Consider the following 18,330-nt stretch of genomic DNA (forward strand, 5'->3'; position numbering starts at 1 on the left):
GCCAGCCTGGTCTACGAAGTGAGTCCAGAACAGCCAAGGCTACACAGAGAAACCCTGTCTCAAAAAACAAAACAAAAAAATAAAAAGGAGTCTGCTGGAAGACCAAACCTCAGGCTGACTAGAGCTGCTAACAAAAAGGAGAGGTAGCTTACAGAGCCTGATGTTGTCTTACAGTAATTGTGACTCAGGAGGGCTTGCTTGTACCTGAGAGAGATACCTGAAATGGCTGGAGAGATGTGTCCGAAGTCAAGCACATTGCTTCTCTTCCAAAGGACCCAGGTTCTACTCTCAGCACCCACACAGCAGCACACAACCATCTGTAACTCTAGTTCCAGGTGATCTGGTACCCTCTTCTGGCCTCCATGGATACCTCCCAGGCATACAAATGCTGCACATATAGGCAGAACACTTCAGCACATAAGAATAAGATACCTGGAATTGTTTCTTAACTTGTTGGTGCAAAGCTTTTATTCAGCTGCAAAAGGAAAAGCATTTACAAATTAACTAGGTAGAAACTTTGCCTCTGGATATTTTGGATAGTGATTCACAGTCAAGATGAAGGTGGATCTGAGTAGTGAGGGTCAGATCTCTTGAACCTGACACAAATTGTCTTTTGCATTTTCACACTTGTTAGTGTTGGTAGAGTAGGCTACCTGCATCCTTATCCATTCGTCTGTGGCAGGGCCCCGAAATGTTGAAGGTATCATAGTGCTCACTCCATCATTGCTATAACCCAGGATGCAGAGGACTGTATTGTCACCGTCAGCAGTCACGTGGATGCTCACACTTACGTTCACACTTGGGTGCTCGATGACATATGCACTAAACAAGAGCAGTGCCTCCTCGGGGGCTGTGTTAGTTTGGAGTTTTAAGATGTTAGTTACTGAAGCTTTGGATCATTTTTTCCTTTGGGTCTTTTCAGTGCCAGAACTTACTAAGACCTGTTCAAGCCAGCCTCAACCTGCCGGTACCAGTACCAGTACTTCCACCAGCACTATCTCTAGCAGCAGCAATGGCAAACGTGCATCTGCTTGTGGCCAGCAGCCAGCTGCGTCCCGTTACCTGCCTCGGGAGGTGCCTCCACGATTTCGCCAGCAAGAACAGAAGCAGCTGTTAAAGAGAGGCCAGCCATTGCCCACAGGGACGCTGGCCAGTGTAAGCCCAGCACAGGCTGCTGGACCTACAGGGGCCAGCCCTCCTCCCCTCCCTGGAGCTGGGGCACAGCAACATCCCAGCAAACTCCAACCAGGTAAGAACCATGGAGAATGGAACTTTTTTCTTTGGTGTTAGGGTTAGGGCCAGGGCCTTGTACTTGCTAGTAAGGTGCTTGGCTATTGCACTGCTCCCCCAGTCCTGAGGCTTTTTTCCCATGTGCTTATGGTCCCCGTTACTCAGGCTGAGGTAAGAGGACCTCTTGTGTCCTAGAACTTGATGCTAGCCTGTGCACCATAGTGAGACCCGTCTCAAAAATAAAAACTCACACATGCTGGCGAGCATATCTACATACTTGCCTGGTCACCATACAACACACACACATTGTATAGAATGTAACTCACTTTGTGGATTAAAAAAAAATCTGGAAGTTCAAATCAGTCTATATAATGAGTATAAATGAGAAATTTGTTCTTGGCTCACCAACAAACACATCTATTTTATACTGTCTCTTTTTTCCAGCAGTGCCTGGCAGTGCTGCCAACTAGATCTTTTATCACCTCCCTGACTCAGCATTACCCCTCCCCCCAGATACTTGCCATATTGCTAATGTGTAAACTCAGTTTTTCTGCCACCGTAGCTATGTTTGGTCCTCACTGTCCTCTCCATGGCTTGCTTTCTGTCCTGGCCATCTCAGAGCGGTGGTTGTGCTTAGTTTTCCCCTAGAGGGCCATGGGAAGGGCTACCATTCCACCGTTTCTGCTTATATCAAAACTTAATTTTTCTCTCTATTCAAGAGTTTTTGTGCCCGTCTCTGTCACTCCCTTTGGAGCTGGGATGTTCTAGCCTGCAGCGCACTGCTGTGCGTGTGACTTGCATCTTTCCGTGATGAGTTTATTGGAGTCTCACCTCTCAGCTAAGTTGAGAGTAGCCTATGGAGTGTCAGAACTAGCTGCTTTATGACTGACTTAGTAGAATGACTGTGGGTCAAAATCCAGCAGTACTGGTTATGCCACCAACTAGTGCTTCACTCCTCATTTAAAAGGAGAGGTCTGGTCTGCCATCACTCAAGTCTCCAGAATTTGTTCCCTTCCCCTTCCTTTCTAACTAAAACACTATTCCACAGAGGTTGAGTTGGCTGTGGTGGGCACTGCTAGAATGACACAGTGTTGTAGAATAATCATAAGAATTTTAGGCAAGTGGCTGTGGCAGAGCCAGGCCAGACTCACCTTCCAGACCATAGCTGCCATGACTCCATTTGGAACTCCTGTCGGGTGGAAAGGTTCCTTCTTCCTTTGGTAGATTCTGCATCACTGTGCCTGTAACAGCCATTCAGCAAATGTGAAAGACAATTGTACAGAAGGGCTACTGAGACCGAGGTGTCTAGTAAAAATATATATCCATCTTTGAAGCAGTTATGAAGCAGTTTTTTTAACTCTCAGTCTTAGCGACACCTCTGTCTCACAGTGCAGTCGTACTTTCTCACATCTGTGACTTGAATGTAACAAGTTGTGACTTAGAATGTCGGCTGTCCTAGAGTTGAGTATGTAGGTGCGTCTCTTCATGGTTCAAATGATATACTAAAACCAGACATAGGTTAGATTCTGTTAGTACATTGCAGTGTATTCCACAGGGATAATAAATTTTCTGCTTACATCAAAACTTAATTTTAATTTTTCTTGTTTTCTCTCCTCCTCTTTCTGCCTCCCCACTTCTTTTTTTTTTTTTTTAAGACTTACTTATTTATTATGTGTACAGTGTTCTGCCTGCATGCACACCAGAAGAGGGCACCAAATCTCATTATAGGTGGGTGTGAGCCACCATGTGGTTGCTGGGAATTGAACTCAGGACCTTTGGAAGAGCAACCAGTGCTCTTAACCTCTGAGCCATCTCTCTGTCTACCCCACCCCCAACCCACACACACTTCTTTTTTTGGAGACATGATTTCTCTGTGTAGCCTTGGCTGTCCTGGACTTGCTTTGTAGACCAGGCTGTCCTCAAGCTCACAACTCACAAGTTGCCTGTGGTGGTTTCTGAGTCTGGAGAGGACTGAAGAATTAGTACTTAGCATTTAGATCAGCAAATGGTAAAAAGCACCCAATAAATAGTACAACTATTGTTAGCCCAACAGGGAACAAGATGTTAAAGCTTTGATTAGAAGAGAGGAGGCTCCTGTAATCCCAGCACTCAGGGAGGCAGAGGCAGGCATGTGAATAGGTGAAGGCTCTGGTGAGGACCAATGGCAGGATTTGTCAGCATTTGAAGGGCTCAGTAGGCTAGCTGCTTCAGTGTGGGAATGTTTCCTGCAGGCTCCTGCTCAGTGGGTGCCTTCTGTTCCACAGCGCTAGAACCAACAGGCAAGTGATTATGGATCAGATGCAAAAGCATCTGATCATGGCCTCTGTGAAGCAGGTACGACCTCAGCCCTGTTTCGTGATGCTCTCAGACAGCCTGGCTGTGCTTATTTGTTGTTTTTACTTCAGTGCTAGAAATGGAACCCACCACCTTGTGGATACTAAGTAAGCACTCTTCCATTGACCTACATGCCCTGGCTTGGACAGCTCATGGCTGAGGACCAGTTATATGCTTGCTAGGCAGCAGGTTTCTGGAGAACAGTAAAATATATTTTTCCTTCCAGATTCCAGGTTCCATCATCCCCCTGTGTTGAGACAGTATATATTTTGCATTGTTACATGAAGCTTACTGGTGTCAACATTTATCCCATTTTGTAGGATGACCAAGATTTCTGATACTAACATGCAAAAATAAGTTCTGGCCAAGTGTGATAGTGCATGATTTTAATCCCAGCACTCTGTTAGAGTTAGAGGCAGGTGGATCTCTCTGAGTTTGAGGCCAGCCTGATCTACATAACAAGTTTCAGTCAGGGCTACATAGTAGATAGAACCCAGTCTTAAAAAGTAGTAAGCATTATTAGTGTTGTTGTTGTTGTTGTTATTACCTCTGGATATTTGTAATGCTAAGTAATATGAGGTGGCAATGAAACTTAGGTTTAGAGCAGAAGTACACTTTTATAATAATCTACCAATTCAAAGTTCTGTTTTTAAGCATCAAAGCTTATTAATTCTTTGCCTGCAGTTTACATATAATTTGTAGGTGTCTTCCCTCATGGAAATTGGGCTCTCAAATAAGTGTGCCCAATGACAAGTGACAGGAGCCTAGAAACACTCTCACAGGGCTCAGGAAGCACCTGAGGGTAGACCTCAGCCTTAGCCAGAGCCATTGGCACAGAGAAGGCTGGCAAAACTGAAGACATGGACCGTAGCGCTGACCTGGGCAGGGTGGGCTCACACAGTGCTGTGTTTCTAAAGAAGCACACTCTGTCATGTTTTCTCTACAGACTCTGGTTTTGCAAGGATTCAGGATAATTCCAGCTTGAAGCACTTGGGAACTTTTTTTCTTTTTCTTTTCTGTTTCTTTCTTTTTTTTTTCTTTTTCTTTCTTTTTTTTTTTTTTTTTTTTTAAGAGAGGGTTTCTTTGTGTAGTTCTGGATGTCCTGGAGCTCACTCTGTAGACCAGGCTGGCTTTGAACTCAGAGATCCGCCTGCTTCTGCCTCCCAAGTGCTAGGATTAAAGGCGTGTGTCACCACATGCTCTACTACAACTTTTTCTTTAAAAAAATTTTTAAACATGTTCCTTCTGCCTTTAGACAGAGCAGTGTATTGTAGTCATGTCTACTTTGTACATTTAAGAACAGAAGCTCTGACTAGTATGTGCTTCTCACACACTTTTTGGGTTAAGGCAGGAAAGTAAGAAGTTGAGCTCATGCCAGTTTACATATGGACTGTGCATATAATATTAATTACAGTGCTGGTCTACAGGTGCTGAGGGGTTGAAAAAAGGAGAGCTAGGGGGAATGTAAAACAAGGTGGTTGGGGATACCAGCTTATTTGAATTCAGACAGTAGGTAACATGCCATTATTCTTTTGGCTAGCTTTCAAAAAAATAGAAAGAGGGCTGTGGCTCTGGTGCTTGTCACTGGGTCTTGAAGTAAAATGTTCTTCACAATTGAGAATTTAAAAGGGAAGATAGTTTAGTGTCAGCTATGATTAGATTATCAAAGCTTAAAGGACCTGTCCATGGATGCCTCCACTTCCACTGGAAAGGGATGGATAGGCCACTACTCAAGGTGACAAAAGTGTCTTCAGGTCTACTCCACACTCTGGCACGGTTGGTGCCTAGGGGTAGCTTGAGCCAGGCTGGCTGGGAGCAAGCTTGCAACTGCCCAAGAGCTGGCTGACATGTTTCAATCAAGAGCCCAGATGCCAGAGGCTGCAGCTCCTGGGAGGTGGGCAGGTATTTCCTCAGCCCTAAAGAGAGACAGAGCAGACCCTGAGCCTGCAGTAGCTGCTTCTCCCCAGCAGTGTATGTGGCAGCTCCCTATCCTGCTACCAGGGGTCCAGGCAGGCGCACCCTCCCTACGTCATTTCCTTACTGTATCTTCATCTTCTCAGCCTTGAGAAGTCATCACTTGCACAGAAACCAAGGGAAAGATTATTCTTTTATACAGGTTATTGTTTACAGCACATCTTTGCTTGGTTCCAAATTATTGATTACCTGGGCTTGTAGCAGCCAGCAGATGAGATGTAAGAGATTCTGCCCCTCCATCGATGGAATTTAGAATAGAAAGTATTTCCTCCCTTAGATTCATGTAGATAGGGAGGCTCTCAAGAGCTGCAGACCACTATAATATGTACCCTGACCCCGAAAACCAGTTAGCAAGGAATCTGTGCTCTTAGTAAATATTCAGGAACAGACATAGTCAGCTGTTGAAGCCACCAGGGACTGCTCTCTACAATTTGTGATTTATTATTTTGTAATTTCAGTGAAGAGACTCGTGGTGATAAAGAACAAATGCCTTTACTGTCAGTGTGAATGCCAGTTAAAGCATTCAGCACACTGTCCCACTTTCCTCTCTGACTGATATAACATGATCACACTTTGCCCACTGTAGCTTTGGGGGGTGGGGAGTCTGTAGTAACAACTTCACCTAGAAAGTTCTATTCTCACATGACAACATTTGGATATTTAAGAGTCAAGAGGAAAGCTTTTCCCTTCCTGCTGTTATTTAATCCTTTTTGATTTAATCACTTAAGACAGTTATGGTGCTTAGATTTTTATATAGACTCCTATATAAACCATGTTTTGGTTCTTTAGTCCCTTATTACTTAAGGGTTCCAGACTTCAGCTAGTCACCCCACCTCCCTCACCTTCTTTATGTTCAAAATGTATAGGGTTTGTTTGTGAGATTCACTTAAGTTGGCATGTATGGAAATTCTTCAGAGTACTGTTAAGTGTGTGATATTGGAAACAAGATTCTCACTTATCAACTCTCAGCCATGATATACATCGGACAGGTATTATTTTAGCCATTGAAACTCCCTGTGGGCTGGAGAGATGGCTCAGTGCTTAAGAACACTTTGTTCTTGCAGCTTCCAGCCATCCACAATTCCAGTTTTAGAGATCAGACACCTTCCATAGGCACCATGCACACATGTGGTACACATATATACATGCTGGCAAAATGTCTCTATAGGTAAAAATAAAGAAATCTGAGGGAAGGGGGGCAGGGGTTAGGGTTAGGGAAAGAAGGAAGGAAAGAAATGAAGGAAGGAGACAGTCCTTGTGCTCCACAGAAAAATCTGAAGTGCCTGAGGACCCAGATGCTGAGATTCCATGCATGTCCCACCACTCCTAACTATGACTCTTCAGGCAACAAAGCTCTCTGTTTTCAAAGGCTGGTGTGTTGTTTCCAAAGATTGTGACAGTTCTTCACATGGCCTCGACTCTTTCTTAGCTCCATTAAAATTAGCAGAGTGTATTAGTCAAGATCCTCTAGAGGAACAGAACTTAAGGAATGAAAATCATTGTGTGAGATTTATTAGAACCTAGCAGTGGCTGTCTACCAATAGAAGCTCCAAGATTCCAGTAGTTGTTCAGTCCACCAGGCTGGATGTCTTAGTTGGTTTGCTGTATACACCAGCATTCCAAAGAAGTAGGCTCCAGTGCCAGTGAAGGAATGAATGGACTTGCTAGTGAGAACAAGCAAGCAAAGAGAACAGTTTACTTCTTCCCTATCCTTTATATAGGCTATCCACAGAAGGTGTGACCAGATTAAAGGTGGATATTTCCACCTCAAAGATCTGAGATTAAAAGTGAGTCCTCCATACTAGAGAGATGGCTAAGAGCACTGGTTGCTCTTCCAAAGGTCCTGAGTTCAATTCCCAGCAACCACATGGTGGTGGCTCAAAACCATCTGGTGCCCTGTTCTGGTGTATAGGCACACATGGAGGAAGAACACTCTATAAATAAATAAAATACAAGTGAGTCCTCCCATTTCAAATTATTTAATTAAGAAAAAGTCCCTCACAGGTGTTCCCACCTGCTTGGGTTTTAGTTAATTCCGTATTCAGTCATGTTAATAACCAAGAAGAGCCCACCACAAGCACACCATTGTCAATTTACCACAGTCATACCTCATGTCATACCTCATGTCATCCCAAATAAAGACAGTAACCCAATCATAATCATGTCTCACATGATACAGCTACCTCACATACAATCACAAATGCATTCTGTATTTAACTAGGTCATAACATAATAAACTATCCCTTGTACAATCACAGACACATTAGAAATTTTAGAAAAGGTAGCACTCCCTTGAAGGACAATTTTTTAGATATCTCAAAACTTAAATATGATAACCAGTGATATTTCTTAGTTGTTATATTACACAATAAAGAAATTGAGTCAAGGAAACACAAATATCTGTACAAACACATTCTTAACAAAATATGACAAAAACTTTCATCAATTATAATCCTTGTTTCTGCAACTGGTCACATGGCCTTAGATATTATTTACAACTATCTTCTTGTACTTCCCATTCTGCATTTCCTCCACCCTCAGCAAGCACCCCAGCAGGTCTTGGTTCTCCCTGAAAGAGAAAACCCATACTGTCACTCCCAAAGTGTGTGTACCCTTTGTTATCCTGTCTGGGTTAGGTTGTTGTAGTTTATTGTTGATTTTAATCACAGGACATGGTAGCACCAAGATTCACCCCTAAAGGATCTCCAGATATAATCTTTCTTACCTCTGCTGTGGAGAAGCAATCCAATTTCCCTTTGGTAATCTGGATCAATAACTGCTCAAAGCACTGTTTATTCCCTTTATAGTCTTTTGACTTAAGGGCCAGGGGGAAGTCTGAACTACCAGTTCAATGGCATGTTTGTGTGGCTGCTGGCAGAAGCACTCTGATCTCTGGAACAAAAACCTCTAGACCAGCAAAACTTAAGGTCATGGGAACAGGAAGCAAAATTTTCCTCATGAGTCACTAGTGATAGTGAGTGGGACTATTCCATTTACCATCTCCCTTGATTCCTGAACCCCTGGATCCTGGCTGTGGGAATAACTATACCAGATATTGGACACTGATTCAAAGCATATACCACCTTCTAGAGAATGCTGTCCCAGCTCTCAGGCTGCTGCCACTTAATTGACACAGCTACGACTGTGTCTTCAAAAGACCATTTCATCTTTCTATCAGGTCAGCTGCTTCAGGATGGTGAGGAACATGGTATGACCAGTGGATTCCATGATCACGGGTCCACTGTCACCCTTCTCTGGCTATGAGATAATTCCTTGCTCAGAAGCAACACTGTGTGGAATACCATGGTGGTGGATATGTATGTTCACAGATGGTTGTTTTGACAGAAGCATAACATGCAGGAAAGGCAAATCTATAACCAGAATAAGTATCTACTCCGGTAAGAGCAAAGTGTTGCCCTTTCCACCGAAGAAGTGTTCCAATGCAATCAACCTGCCACCAGGATGCTGCTGCTGCTAACATTGGGGAATGTTGTTATATCTGGGGCTCTGTGTTGGTTTCTGCTGTTGACAGATCTGGCACTCAGCAACAGCTGTAGCCAGGTCAATGTAGGTGAGTGGAAGTCCATGTTGTCAAGCATAACCCCCATCTCTGCCACCCTGCCACATTGTTGATGGGCCCATTGGGTAATGACAGGGGTGGCTAGGAAAAGTGGCTGACTCTCCACAGAATGTGTCTTGCTCCCTGCTTGATTTGAGCTTCTCCTCCACTGAAGTCACCTTTGGGTCAGGGACACAAAACATTCTTCACCCATTTGGAGGGGCCTAGCCACATACTTCTTCACCAGATGTCTTTCTCACCAATTTTTCAGTCATGCTTTTTCCAAGACCCTGACTTACCATCCAACCATTCCATTGCACATCTGACCATTTCTTCTTCCAAAGAAAACATGTGACTGACTGTGTACTGCCCAAAGTGCTGCCCGCTATGAAGATTTTCCTCATTGGTATCTCTGAGTTCTCCCAGAAAGGGTCTGTAATGCTGCAGCTGTCCACTTGAGAGTGGTCCCTGCATAACATGCAGAGCCATCCGTAAAACAGATCCTGGTCTTCTCGTCCTCAGTCAGCCAGTCATAGAGCACATGACTGTAGGCGCATACTTGGCAGAAGATGACATTGTAACAGGAGGAGGCACTATAGGCATTTGGGCAACTTCTTTATGTAACTAGCTTGTGCCTTCAGGACCTGCTCAGGCCGATCACATATTTACCACTTCCATTTGATAATGGATTGCTGCTGTGGACATCCTACTTTATGACTTGGTGGGTCAGATAATACTTAACTAGTCTTAGCTCTAGTCGCATAACTTAGTGGCCCATTGTCAAACGTTCAGTTTCCAGTAAGGCCTAATAGCAAGCCAAGAGCTCTCTTTCAAAGGGAGATTAGTTGATTAGAGCTGAGGATAGAGCCTTGCTCCAAAATTCCAAATGTGTCTCCTGTGATTCATATAGAGAAGCCTGCCAAAGGCTTCAGGCAGCATCCTTATCTGCCACTGATACTTCAGGTACTATAGGCTCTGCTAGATCATACAGTCCAAATATAGAGCAGCCTGCACAGGAGTCTGGGCCTGTTAAAAAAATCTTCTCCTGTACAGGAAATACTCAAAGCTAGCAGCTTTCCAAGTCACTTGGAATAGGGGCCAGAGTAACACATCCAGGTGAGGAATGTGCTGTCCCCAGAATCCAAATCAGCCTAATAAATGTTGTGCTTCTTTCTTGGTGGTGGGAGGAGCCAGGTCTAATAACTTATCCTTCACTTTGGAATAAGTATCTCTGCATGCCCCACACCATTATTAGATTACAAGAATTTCACTGAGGTATAAGGTTCTTGAATTTTGGTTGCTACCTCCAATATATAATCTAATTAGCATAATGTCATCAATATAGCTGTTAAGAAACTATACAGAGCTTTAAGGGATTTGTTTGGAGTTTTTGTTTTGTTGTTTGGTTGGTTGGGTTTTGTTTGTTTGTTTTTGTGGGTTTTTTGTGTTTGTTATTATTGTTTATAGTGCTAGGATGGAACCCAGGACCTTAGCTGTGCTAGGCAAGTGCTCTACCACTGAGCCATACCCATGGCCCCTTTTCTTAGCATCCATCATTCAAACTGAGAGCTTGAGATAAAAAGCTAGTTTTCCTCCAGAAACTAGTTCTTAATTGATTCATTGGCAAATGGGAGGAGAATCTAATTTTGAGTTTTATTTCATTTTTTTTCAGATCTTAGTCACAGTGGATTGGCAGATCATTATGAAAATTCCCACTGGGGACAGCAGCCTTCTTACAGAAGTGACGCTAACTGCAGCTGGGATAAAGTGATAATAGACAGGACTGATCAGGAGGTGTGGCCGTCCATCCCAGTAACAGAGACTGAATCTGCCTCAGAATGTCCTACAGACACTGACTCTGCCTCCAACTGTGGCTCAGAGAACAGTAGCATGGCTACAGGGAGCGCCCAAGGCAGCTTCACAGGACATCCCACGAAGACAAATGGCAATAATGGCACCAATGGCGCGCTCGTCCAAAGTCCTTCTAATCAGAGTGCCCTTGGGGCAGGTGGAACCAATGGGAACGGAGGCATGGCCAGAGTGTGGGGTGTAGGCTCCAGCTCTGGCCTGGCTCACTGCTCTGTTGGTGGTGGAGATGGAAAAATGGACAACATGATTGGAGATGGGAGAAGTCAAAATTGTTGGGGTGCTTCCAACTCCAATTCGGGCATTAATCTCAACCTTAATCCTAATGCCAACCCAGCTGCCTGGCCTGTACTTGGGCATGAAGGAACTGTGGCAACAGGCAACCCTTCCAGTATTTGCAGTCCAGTCAGTGCCATAGGTCAGAATATGGGTAGCCAGAATGGGAACCCAGTGGGCACCCTAGGTGCCTGGGGAAACTTGCTGCCCCAAGAGAGCACAGAAGCACAGACAGCCGCTTCTCAGAATGTGTCTTTCAGCGTACAACCTCAGAACCTTAACACTGATGGACCAAGTAACACTAACCCCATGAACTCTTCACCAAACCCTATCAATGCAATGCAGACTAATGGACTGCCAAACTGGGGCATGGCTGTTGGTATGGGGGCCATCATCCCGCCCCACCTACAAGGCCTTCCTGGTGCTAACGGATCATCAGTCTCTCAAAGCAGTGGGAGTGGTGGGGAAGGAATGGGCAGTTCTGTTTGGGGACTGTCCCCTGGGAACCCTGCCACAGGAAATAACCATTCTGGGTTCAGTCAGGGGAGTGGAGACACTGTGAACTCAGCATTAAGTGCTAAACAGAATGGATCCAGCAGTGCTGTGCAAAAGGAAGGGAGTGGAGGGAGTGCCTGGGACTCAGGGCCTCCCACAGGTCCTGGCATCCTTGCCTGGGGAAGGGGCAGTGGCAACAGTGGCATTGGCAACATCCATTCAGGAGCGTGGGGCCACCCCAGCCGAAGTTCTTCGAATGGTGTGAATGGGGAGTGGGGGAAACCTCCAAACCAGCATTCCAGTAGTGACATCAATGGGAAAGGGTCAACAGGGTGGGACAGTCCCAGTGCTGCCAGCCAGACACCTGCTTTGCAGCCTGGCAGTGAACACATGAACTCATGGGCCAAAGCCGCATCTTCTGGAACTTCAGCAAGTGAAGGAAGCAGCGATGGGTCTGGCAATCACAATGAAGGAAGCACTGGGAGGGAAGGAACAGGAGAGGGCAGGAGGCGAGACAAAGGGGTTCTAGACCCAGGGCACATCCAGTTGCCAAGGAATGATCTTGACCCAAGAGTTCTGTCTAATACTGGTTGGGGACAGACTCCTGTAAAGCAAAACACTGCCTGGGAATTTGAAGAGTCCCCTAGGTCTGAAAGGAAAAATGACAATGGGACAGAAGCCTGGGGTAGTGCAGCTACTCAGCCTTCAAACTCAGGGGGGAAGAGTGATGGGTCCATCATGAACAGTACAAATACCTCTTCAGTATCGGGGTGGGTCAGCTCACCACCTGCCGCCGTGCCAGCAAACACAAGCTGGGGAGACAGCAACAACAAAGCGCCAAGTGGCCCAGGAGTTTGGGGGGACTCGATAAGCTCTACTGCTGTTAACAATGCTGCTGCCACCAAGAGTGGCCATGCTTGGAGTGGGACCGTAAACCAGGAGGACAAACCACCCACGTGGGGTGAGCCTCAGAAACCCAAATCCCAAAACTGGGGAGATGGACAAAGAGCAAATCCAGCCTGGAGCGCAGGAGCAGGAGATTGGGCAGATTCATCATCTGCACTTGGGCATCTAGGGGATGGGAAGAAAAACGGATCTGGATGGGATGCTGATGGTAATAGGTCAGGGTCTGGTTGGAATGATGCCACGAGATGTGGGACCAGTGGCTGGGGCAGTGGCACAAATGCTAAGGTGAATCCAGGTACAAACTGGGGAGAGTCTCTCAAGCCTGGTCCCCAGCAGAACTGGGCTCACAAGCCCCAAGATAACAATGTGAGTAACTGGGGCGGAGCTGCATCTGTTAAGCAGACCGGGACAGGGTGGATTGGGGGACCACTGCCAGTCAAGCAGAAGGACAATGAGGCGACTGGCTGGGAGGAGCCTTCCCCACCCTCCATCCGACGCAAAATGGAAATCGATGATGGTACCTCAGCTTGGGGGGACCCAAGCACTTACAACAATAAAACTGTAAACATGTGGGACAGAAACAATCCAGTCATCCAGAGCAGTACCACAACCCCTGCCACCCCCACGACCCCCACCTCGAGCAGCACTACACACCGGGCCGAGACGCCACCTTCACACCAGGCTGGCACTCAGCTGAATCGGTCACCACTGCTTGGGCCAGGTATGCTGGGGCCCCTGCGGTCATGCCACTGGTGTGTTCTCTGTGTCTGTGTGTGGAGTGGACTGGCACTCCAATAACATGACTAAGTAGTGTAGCCGTTTTCCAAGGGAAGAAACAAAGCAAAATTCTCCAGTAGTTTCCCAAGGAAAAGAAGTGCGGGTGTGCTCAGTGATGCCAGGATTTCCAGCCAGTTTCGGCCTTTTCATCATCATCCCTGCAAACACAGGCCAATTTTGTCTTGAACTTATATTTTACTGTGTTGTACTCTGCTTGTCTGGGTTCCTTGTCAGTCATGGAACCTTTGGGCAGTTGACATTCTTTTATAGAAGCAACTTTGAAGTCCTTTGCCATGCAGCTATATTCTTTCCTGACTGCCTAAATCACTTGTTAGGTATTCTGTGCATTTCCTTGGCCTTTTCCCAGTTCAAGTGTTACTTGATTGTGGTCACCTTCTCAATCAAGTACAAGCTCATTCTTCTGCCTTGTACTATGCAAGTAGTCTGGGTCTGCCCCAAAGCATAATCCAACCTTTGCATGACTGATGATATATGGGAGGAAAGAAGCATAGTCCCCTTCAGAGAAGTCTGGGACCCCTTGTGTTAGTACATGTCCCTTTGCAAGAGTCTTTATTGCTAGATAAACCAAGTGGTTCAACCCTGACTTTCCTTGGCCCTTAATGGGATGGGCTGTCACTCCCAGAGAATCTGGTTTAATATGATGAATCTGCAGCAAAGCTGCTTCAGTGGTAATTTTAAAAGTTCTATACCCTGTAAAATATGAGTCGTTACATAAGCCATTTTTATTTAATTTGAAAAACAAATTGTAAAGTCAGACTAAGACTTATGTTTGGAGTTTCTGCTCTGTGAAAGTGGAAAAGAAGATTCTGGGATAATTCAACCAGAGCCACAGACAGCTTAAGTAGTTGTAAGAGAACAGGAGCCCGTGTTAAAATGTGGGTGACGCAGGTAGAGTGCAGTGGACTTTGGAGAGCCAGCAAGAGCTCTAGATTGCTAACTGGAATACTGGTCCATGGCGTAAAGTACTGTGCTCTGAGCATGAAGTCAGCCCAAGTGAGTCATCAGAATACTCACCAAGTGACAGTGCTCCCGTTTGTGGGAGGGAGCACTGTCCAACTCATGGCACAGCTGTGTTCTGAAAACTCAGCCACAAGCAAGGAACTAAAAGAAGTATCCAGAGGTCCTGCCTCACAGGTTGACTTCCTTGCATCATGCTCTTCTTCCTTAGACAGCCAGGCCCTGAATCAGATGCACTTAAAATTCTGTCCTTGAGACAATACTTCAGAACTAGAAGCAGCTGACTGAGGATAGTCTGTCTGTCCACCCACTCTTCAGGAGCTTTCCTCATTTGTCACAGCAATTTCTTGCAGTTGTAATTCCTCGTGGTTTTAATGGTCTTCTGGGAAGCTCTGAACTTATGGATGCTGTGCCCAGAGCTGATGTCCTTGCTATAAATGTGTGCCATGCTGTGCAGTTAGCAGAGTCTGTAGCCCCTCACTCTAGAGCTGCACTCTGAGCCATGCCATATGCTACTCTCAAATCAAGCTTAAAGTCTGCTTCTTAGTGAAGCTCCTCTGCCCTGAGGACTGCTCTTCCACGAGTGTCAGTAGATCCCAGGTGTAGAGCCCTCCTCTGGTTTTAGCTTTTCCTTCCTGTTTTGTAGTTGGGAGAGGGGATAATTTTTGTTGGGGTTTTTTGGAGTATGTGTATAGTATGCTTGTGTTCATGTTCATATGGACATGTGAGTGGATGGGTATACATCTACATTATTACTTACAGAGGTCAGAGGTTGATAATAGGTGTCTTCTTCAATCACTTTCCACCTTATATATTGAAGCTCACAGTTCAAGTAGCCCACCTAGACAGCTTACTCCATGGACTCCTCCAGCTTCTGAGCACTGGGTTTACACAAAGGCCTAAACTATAGTCCTCTTGATTGTATGTCAGCCACTTCACCCACTGTTCTATCTCTACAGGCTCTTCCTGAATTTCAGTGTGCCATAAAAGACAGGAGGAGGTCCTCCTACCTAGGCAAGGTTTCCTCACAGTCAGCCGAAGCCTAGTGTGCAAGAGTGTCACTTCCACTTGTGGCCTTGCTAGAAGCTTAAAGAGGCTGTTAGAGTAGGTGCTGAGTGCTGCTTGACTGCCACATGTAAACTGCTTAAGTGGCCTTGAGGTGGCTCAGCAGCTAAAGGTGCTTGCCTCTAAGCCTTGACATGAGTTTGATCGCTGAGACCTACATAGTGGAAGGAGAGGGCCAATTCCCACAGGTTGTTCTCTGACTACCACTAGTACTCCACAGTTCCCCATCCCCTCAAAAGTAAACAACTGTAATTTCTTAAAAAAAAAAAAAAAAAATGAGGCTATTGCCTTAAAACACCGTCCTTGGTCAATCAGAACAAGAACTGAGTGGACAATCAGTAGTAGCCTTGTTACCAGAAACAGTTGCATGCTCTTTGCTTTCATTCCATGATGTGTACAGGGGACAAATGGGAAGAGCAGGTAGAGATTCTTGAGTGGTTGGACATCATAAGGAAGGCCTTACGGCAATAAGGAACCTGAATAGAGGCCCAAGGGCAGGTGAGGCCTTTATAGGCATCTGACTGTATCTAGAGGCCCCAAGAAACATGAAACAGTTCTAAGATGATGATGATGATGATGATGATGATGATGATGATGATGATGATTATGATGATTATTTTGTATCACTGGTTGTTCTGACTAGAAAGAAAAAAAAAAAAAAAGAATGGATCAGTGGGAATCCACACAGGGAAACAGGCAAAGCAGGTGATTTCAGCCTGGAGGGATAGTGGCGGGATAAAAATGAAGGGGCACTTAAAAGGAACAGTGGCTGGGAAAGCAAAGAAGTGGCTCAGAGCTGGAGTAAGTCACAGGTATTGATGTTCTTGCTGGCATTTCGTGAGCACAGGAGACAGGAAATTGGGGGGGAGAGGGGACATGATACCATGCTGTGGAAGATGAGCTCTCAGCACAGAGTTAGGAGAAGATACAGAGTAACTGTGACTAAGTAGTTATGGTCAACAAAAAAATTTCTTAGAGGCTAGGGCTTGTAGGTCAATGAACAAATACTTTCCTAACATGCTGAAGGCCTTTGGGTTCAATCCCCATCCCTACAAAGAAAGCCCTTCAAGTGACAGAACTGAGCACATTTAAAAGCCAATAGGAAGGGGGTGTGTAGAGAAGAGTGTGGATGCAAATGGAGAGGCCCCTCTCTCTGTTAGGGAAGGTGACCCACACTGCAACCTATGGAAGAGGTAAAGGGCAAATGCCCAGCCAGGCCATCTCAGTGGCAAAGGATTTGAGGGCACCAATACTAGCCATGAGGGGAAAAAAACATATGAGAGCAGAAATGTGATGTCTGTGTAGAGAATGGGAGAGATTGCTGACTGCTCAAAGGGCTGCCTGGCAATGATGTACCCAATAGTGAATAGAATGGTCATTTACCCACATGGAGCCTACTCTGAGTAAGGCAGTGTTTGTGCTAGAGTCACGGAAGGTAGCAAAACAGCCAAGCCCCTGCCCTGTGGGGCCTACAGGCCAGTGAGGGCCAAACCAGGTGAAGCCAGTGTGTGACATGAGAGAGGGTGATGGCAGGAGAGCCCAAGGAGGCCGTGCCGTGGATAAGTATGAAACCTGGGCATTGAGCATCTGCTGGGCTTCACTGTGAGCATGCTGCAGCTGGGGTAGGAGGAGGGTCCCTGGTATGCTCATTTACATGTCACTACCCTGCCCAGTCTCCCTGGTATGTCTGCTACGCGTGACGTTTGACTACACCTTGTAATATCACCTACCACAGAGGAATCCTGGATGGGTCTGCATGCATCTACTTGTCCCTGAATGAAAGGTCTAAGTAACAGATTGTACCCAGACTCAGAAACGTTCCCAGTTGGGACATTTTTCTGTAAATCAGCATTTTTAGTAAAAAGATAATTCTGTCTGTCAGAAGCCTGAAAGGTAGGACACAATGTTGTCATGTGGCTCCTTTCTACTAGAATGAAGGGCTGTGTTCCCACTTATACGCTTGCAGCAGCCCAGAGCGCCTCAGCACTAGGACTTTGAGCACTAGCCAAAAGTTTCCAGTTACAGGGCTCAGGAGGCAGAGGCAGGAGAATCTCTAACTTTGGGGCCAACCAGGTCCACATAGTAAGCTCCAGGACAGCTGGAATTACGTAGTGAAATGTCCGAAGGGTGGGGGGGGGGGGTACCGCTATGGCTGTCATAGCATGATAAGTAGGTACCACCATATATGCGCATGTGTGCACGCATGCGCATGGAGACTGGAGGACAACCTCTCGCCATCCTGAAGAACACCTAAGAGAGGCAGTGACTTGTTGGTCTAGCGCTTATCAATTTGTCTAGATTGGATCTTCCTGTCTTTCCAGTGCTGGGATTACAAGAGCTCACTGTTTAACTATGTTTTACATACATGACTACCAAATTTAAAAGCAGAGACAGTATTAACACTACTCCTTCCAAGTGAGGAATTTGCTTTCCAGTCCCTGTGTTCCCTCCAACTTCTGGGATCTGCACATTCTTAGAGTTACAGCAGTGTCATAGAGGCTGCTGTGAGTTTGAGACCATTAACAAAGACAAAATTATGTTGTTTGTTTGTTTGTTTGTTTCCATCTGGTCAGCCCCTATATAGAAATGGTCAGGTTTAGTGTGTAGTATAGCAGGTGACAGTGTCATTACAATATCACTCTCTTCTTCTCCCACTGGAACAGCATGGCCACGCTTTGCCCCACACTGCCTGTGATATTCAAATCTTGGCCCTAAAGCAAGCCACCTAAGAATCACAAGTAATGAGACCCTGTGTATTTGCAAGCTTGTTAGGTGACGCTGTGCTTTAACCCCAGAGAAGTAACAAACAGGATTCCACACAGACTGCTGGCACACAGCCACAGCAGCTGCCAAGCTGGGTCAGACAGGCT

At 45.7% G+C, this 18,330-nt stretch overlaps 1 protein-coding gene across 4 annotated transcripts in view; it reads left to right on the top strand.

The window, feature by feature from the left end:
* Nucleotides 1-18,330, top strand: part of Tnrc6c (trinucleotide repeat containing adaptor 6C) — a 114,397-nt gene that overhangs the window by 52,110 nt on the left and 43,957 nt on the right. For all 4 annotated transcript variants that reach the window (XM_055592378.1, XM_055592380.1, XM_055592381.1 and 1 more), the window contains exons 4-5: nucleotides 923-1,249; nucleotides 10,770-13,361. In XM_055592378.1, the coding sequence (XP_055448353.1) occupies nucleotides 923-1,249; nucleotides 10,770-13,361 (2,919 nt within the window). The remainder of the gene's footprint in view (nucleotides 1-922; nucleotides 1,250-10,769; nucleotides 13,362-18,330) is intronic.

This window comes from Psammomys obesus, unplaced genomic scaffold, assembly GCF_907164565.1.
Source record: "Psammomys obesus unplaced genomic scaffold, mPsaObe1.curated_primary_1811, whole genome shotgun sequence".
In the NCBI taxonomy this organism is placed as follows: domain Eukaryota; kingdom Metazoa; phylum Chordata; class Mammalia; order Rodentia; family Muridae; genus Psammomys; species Psammomys obesus.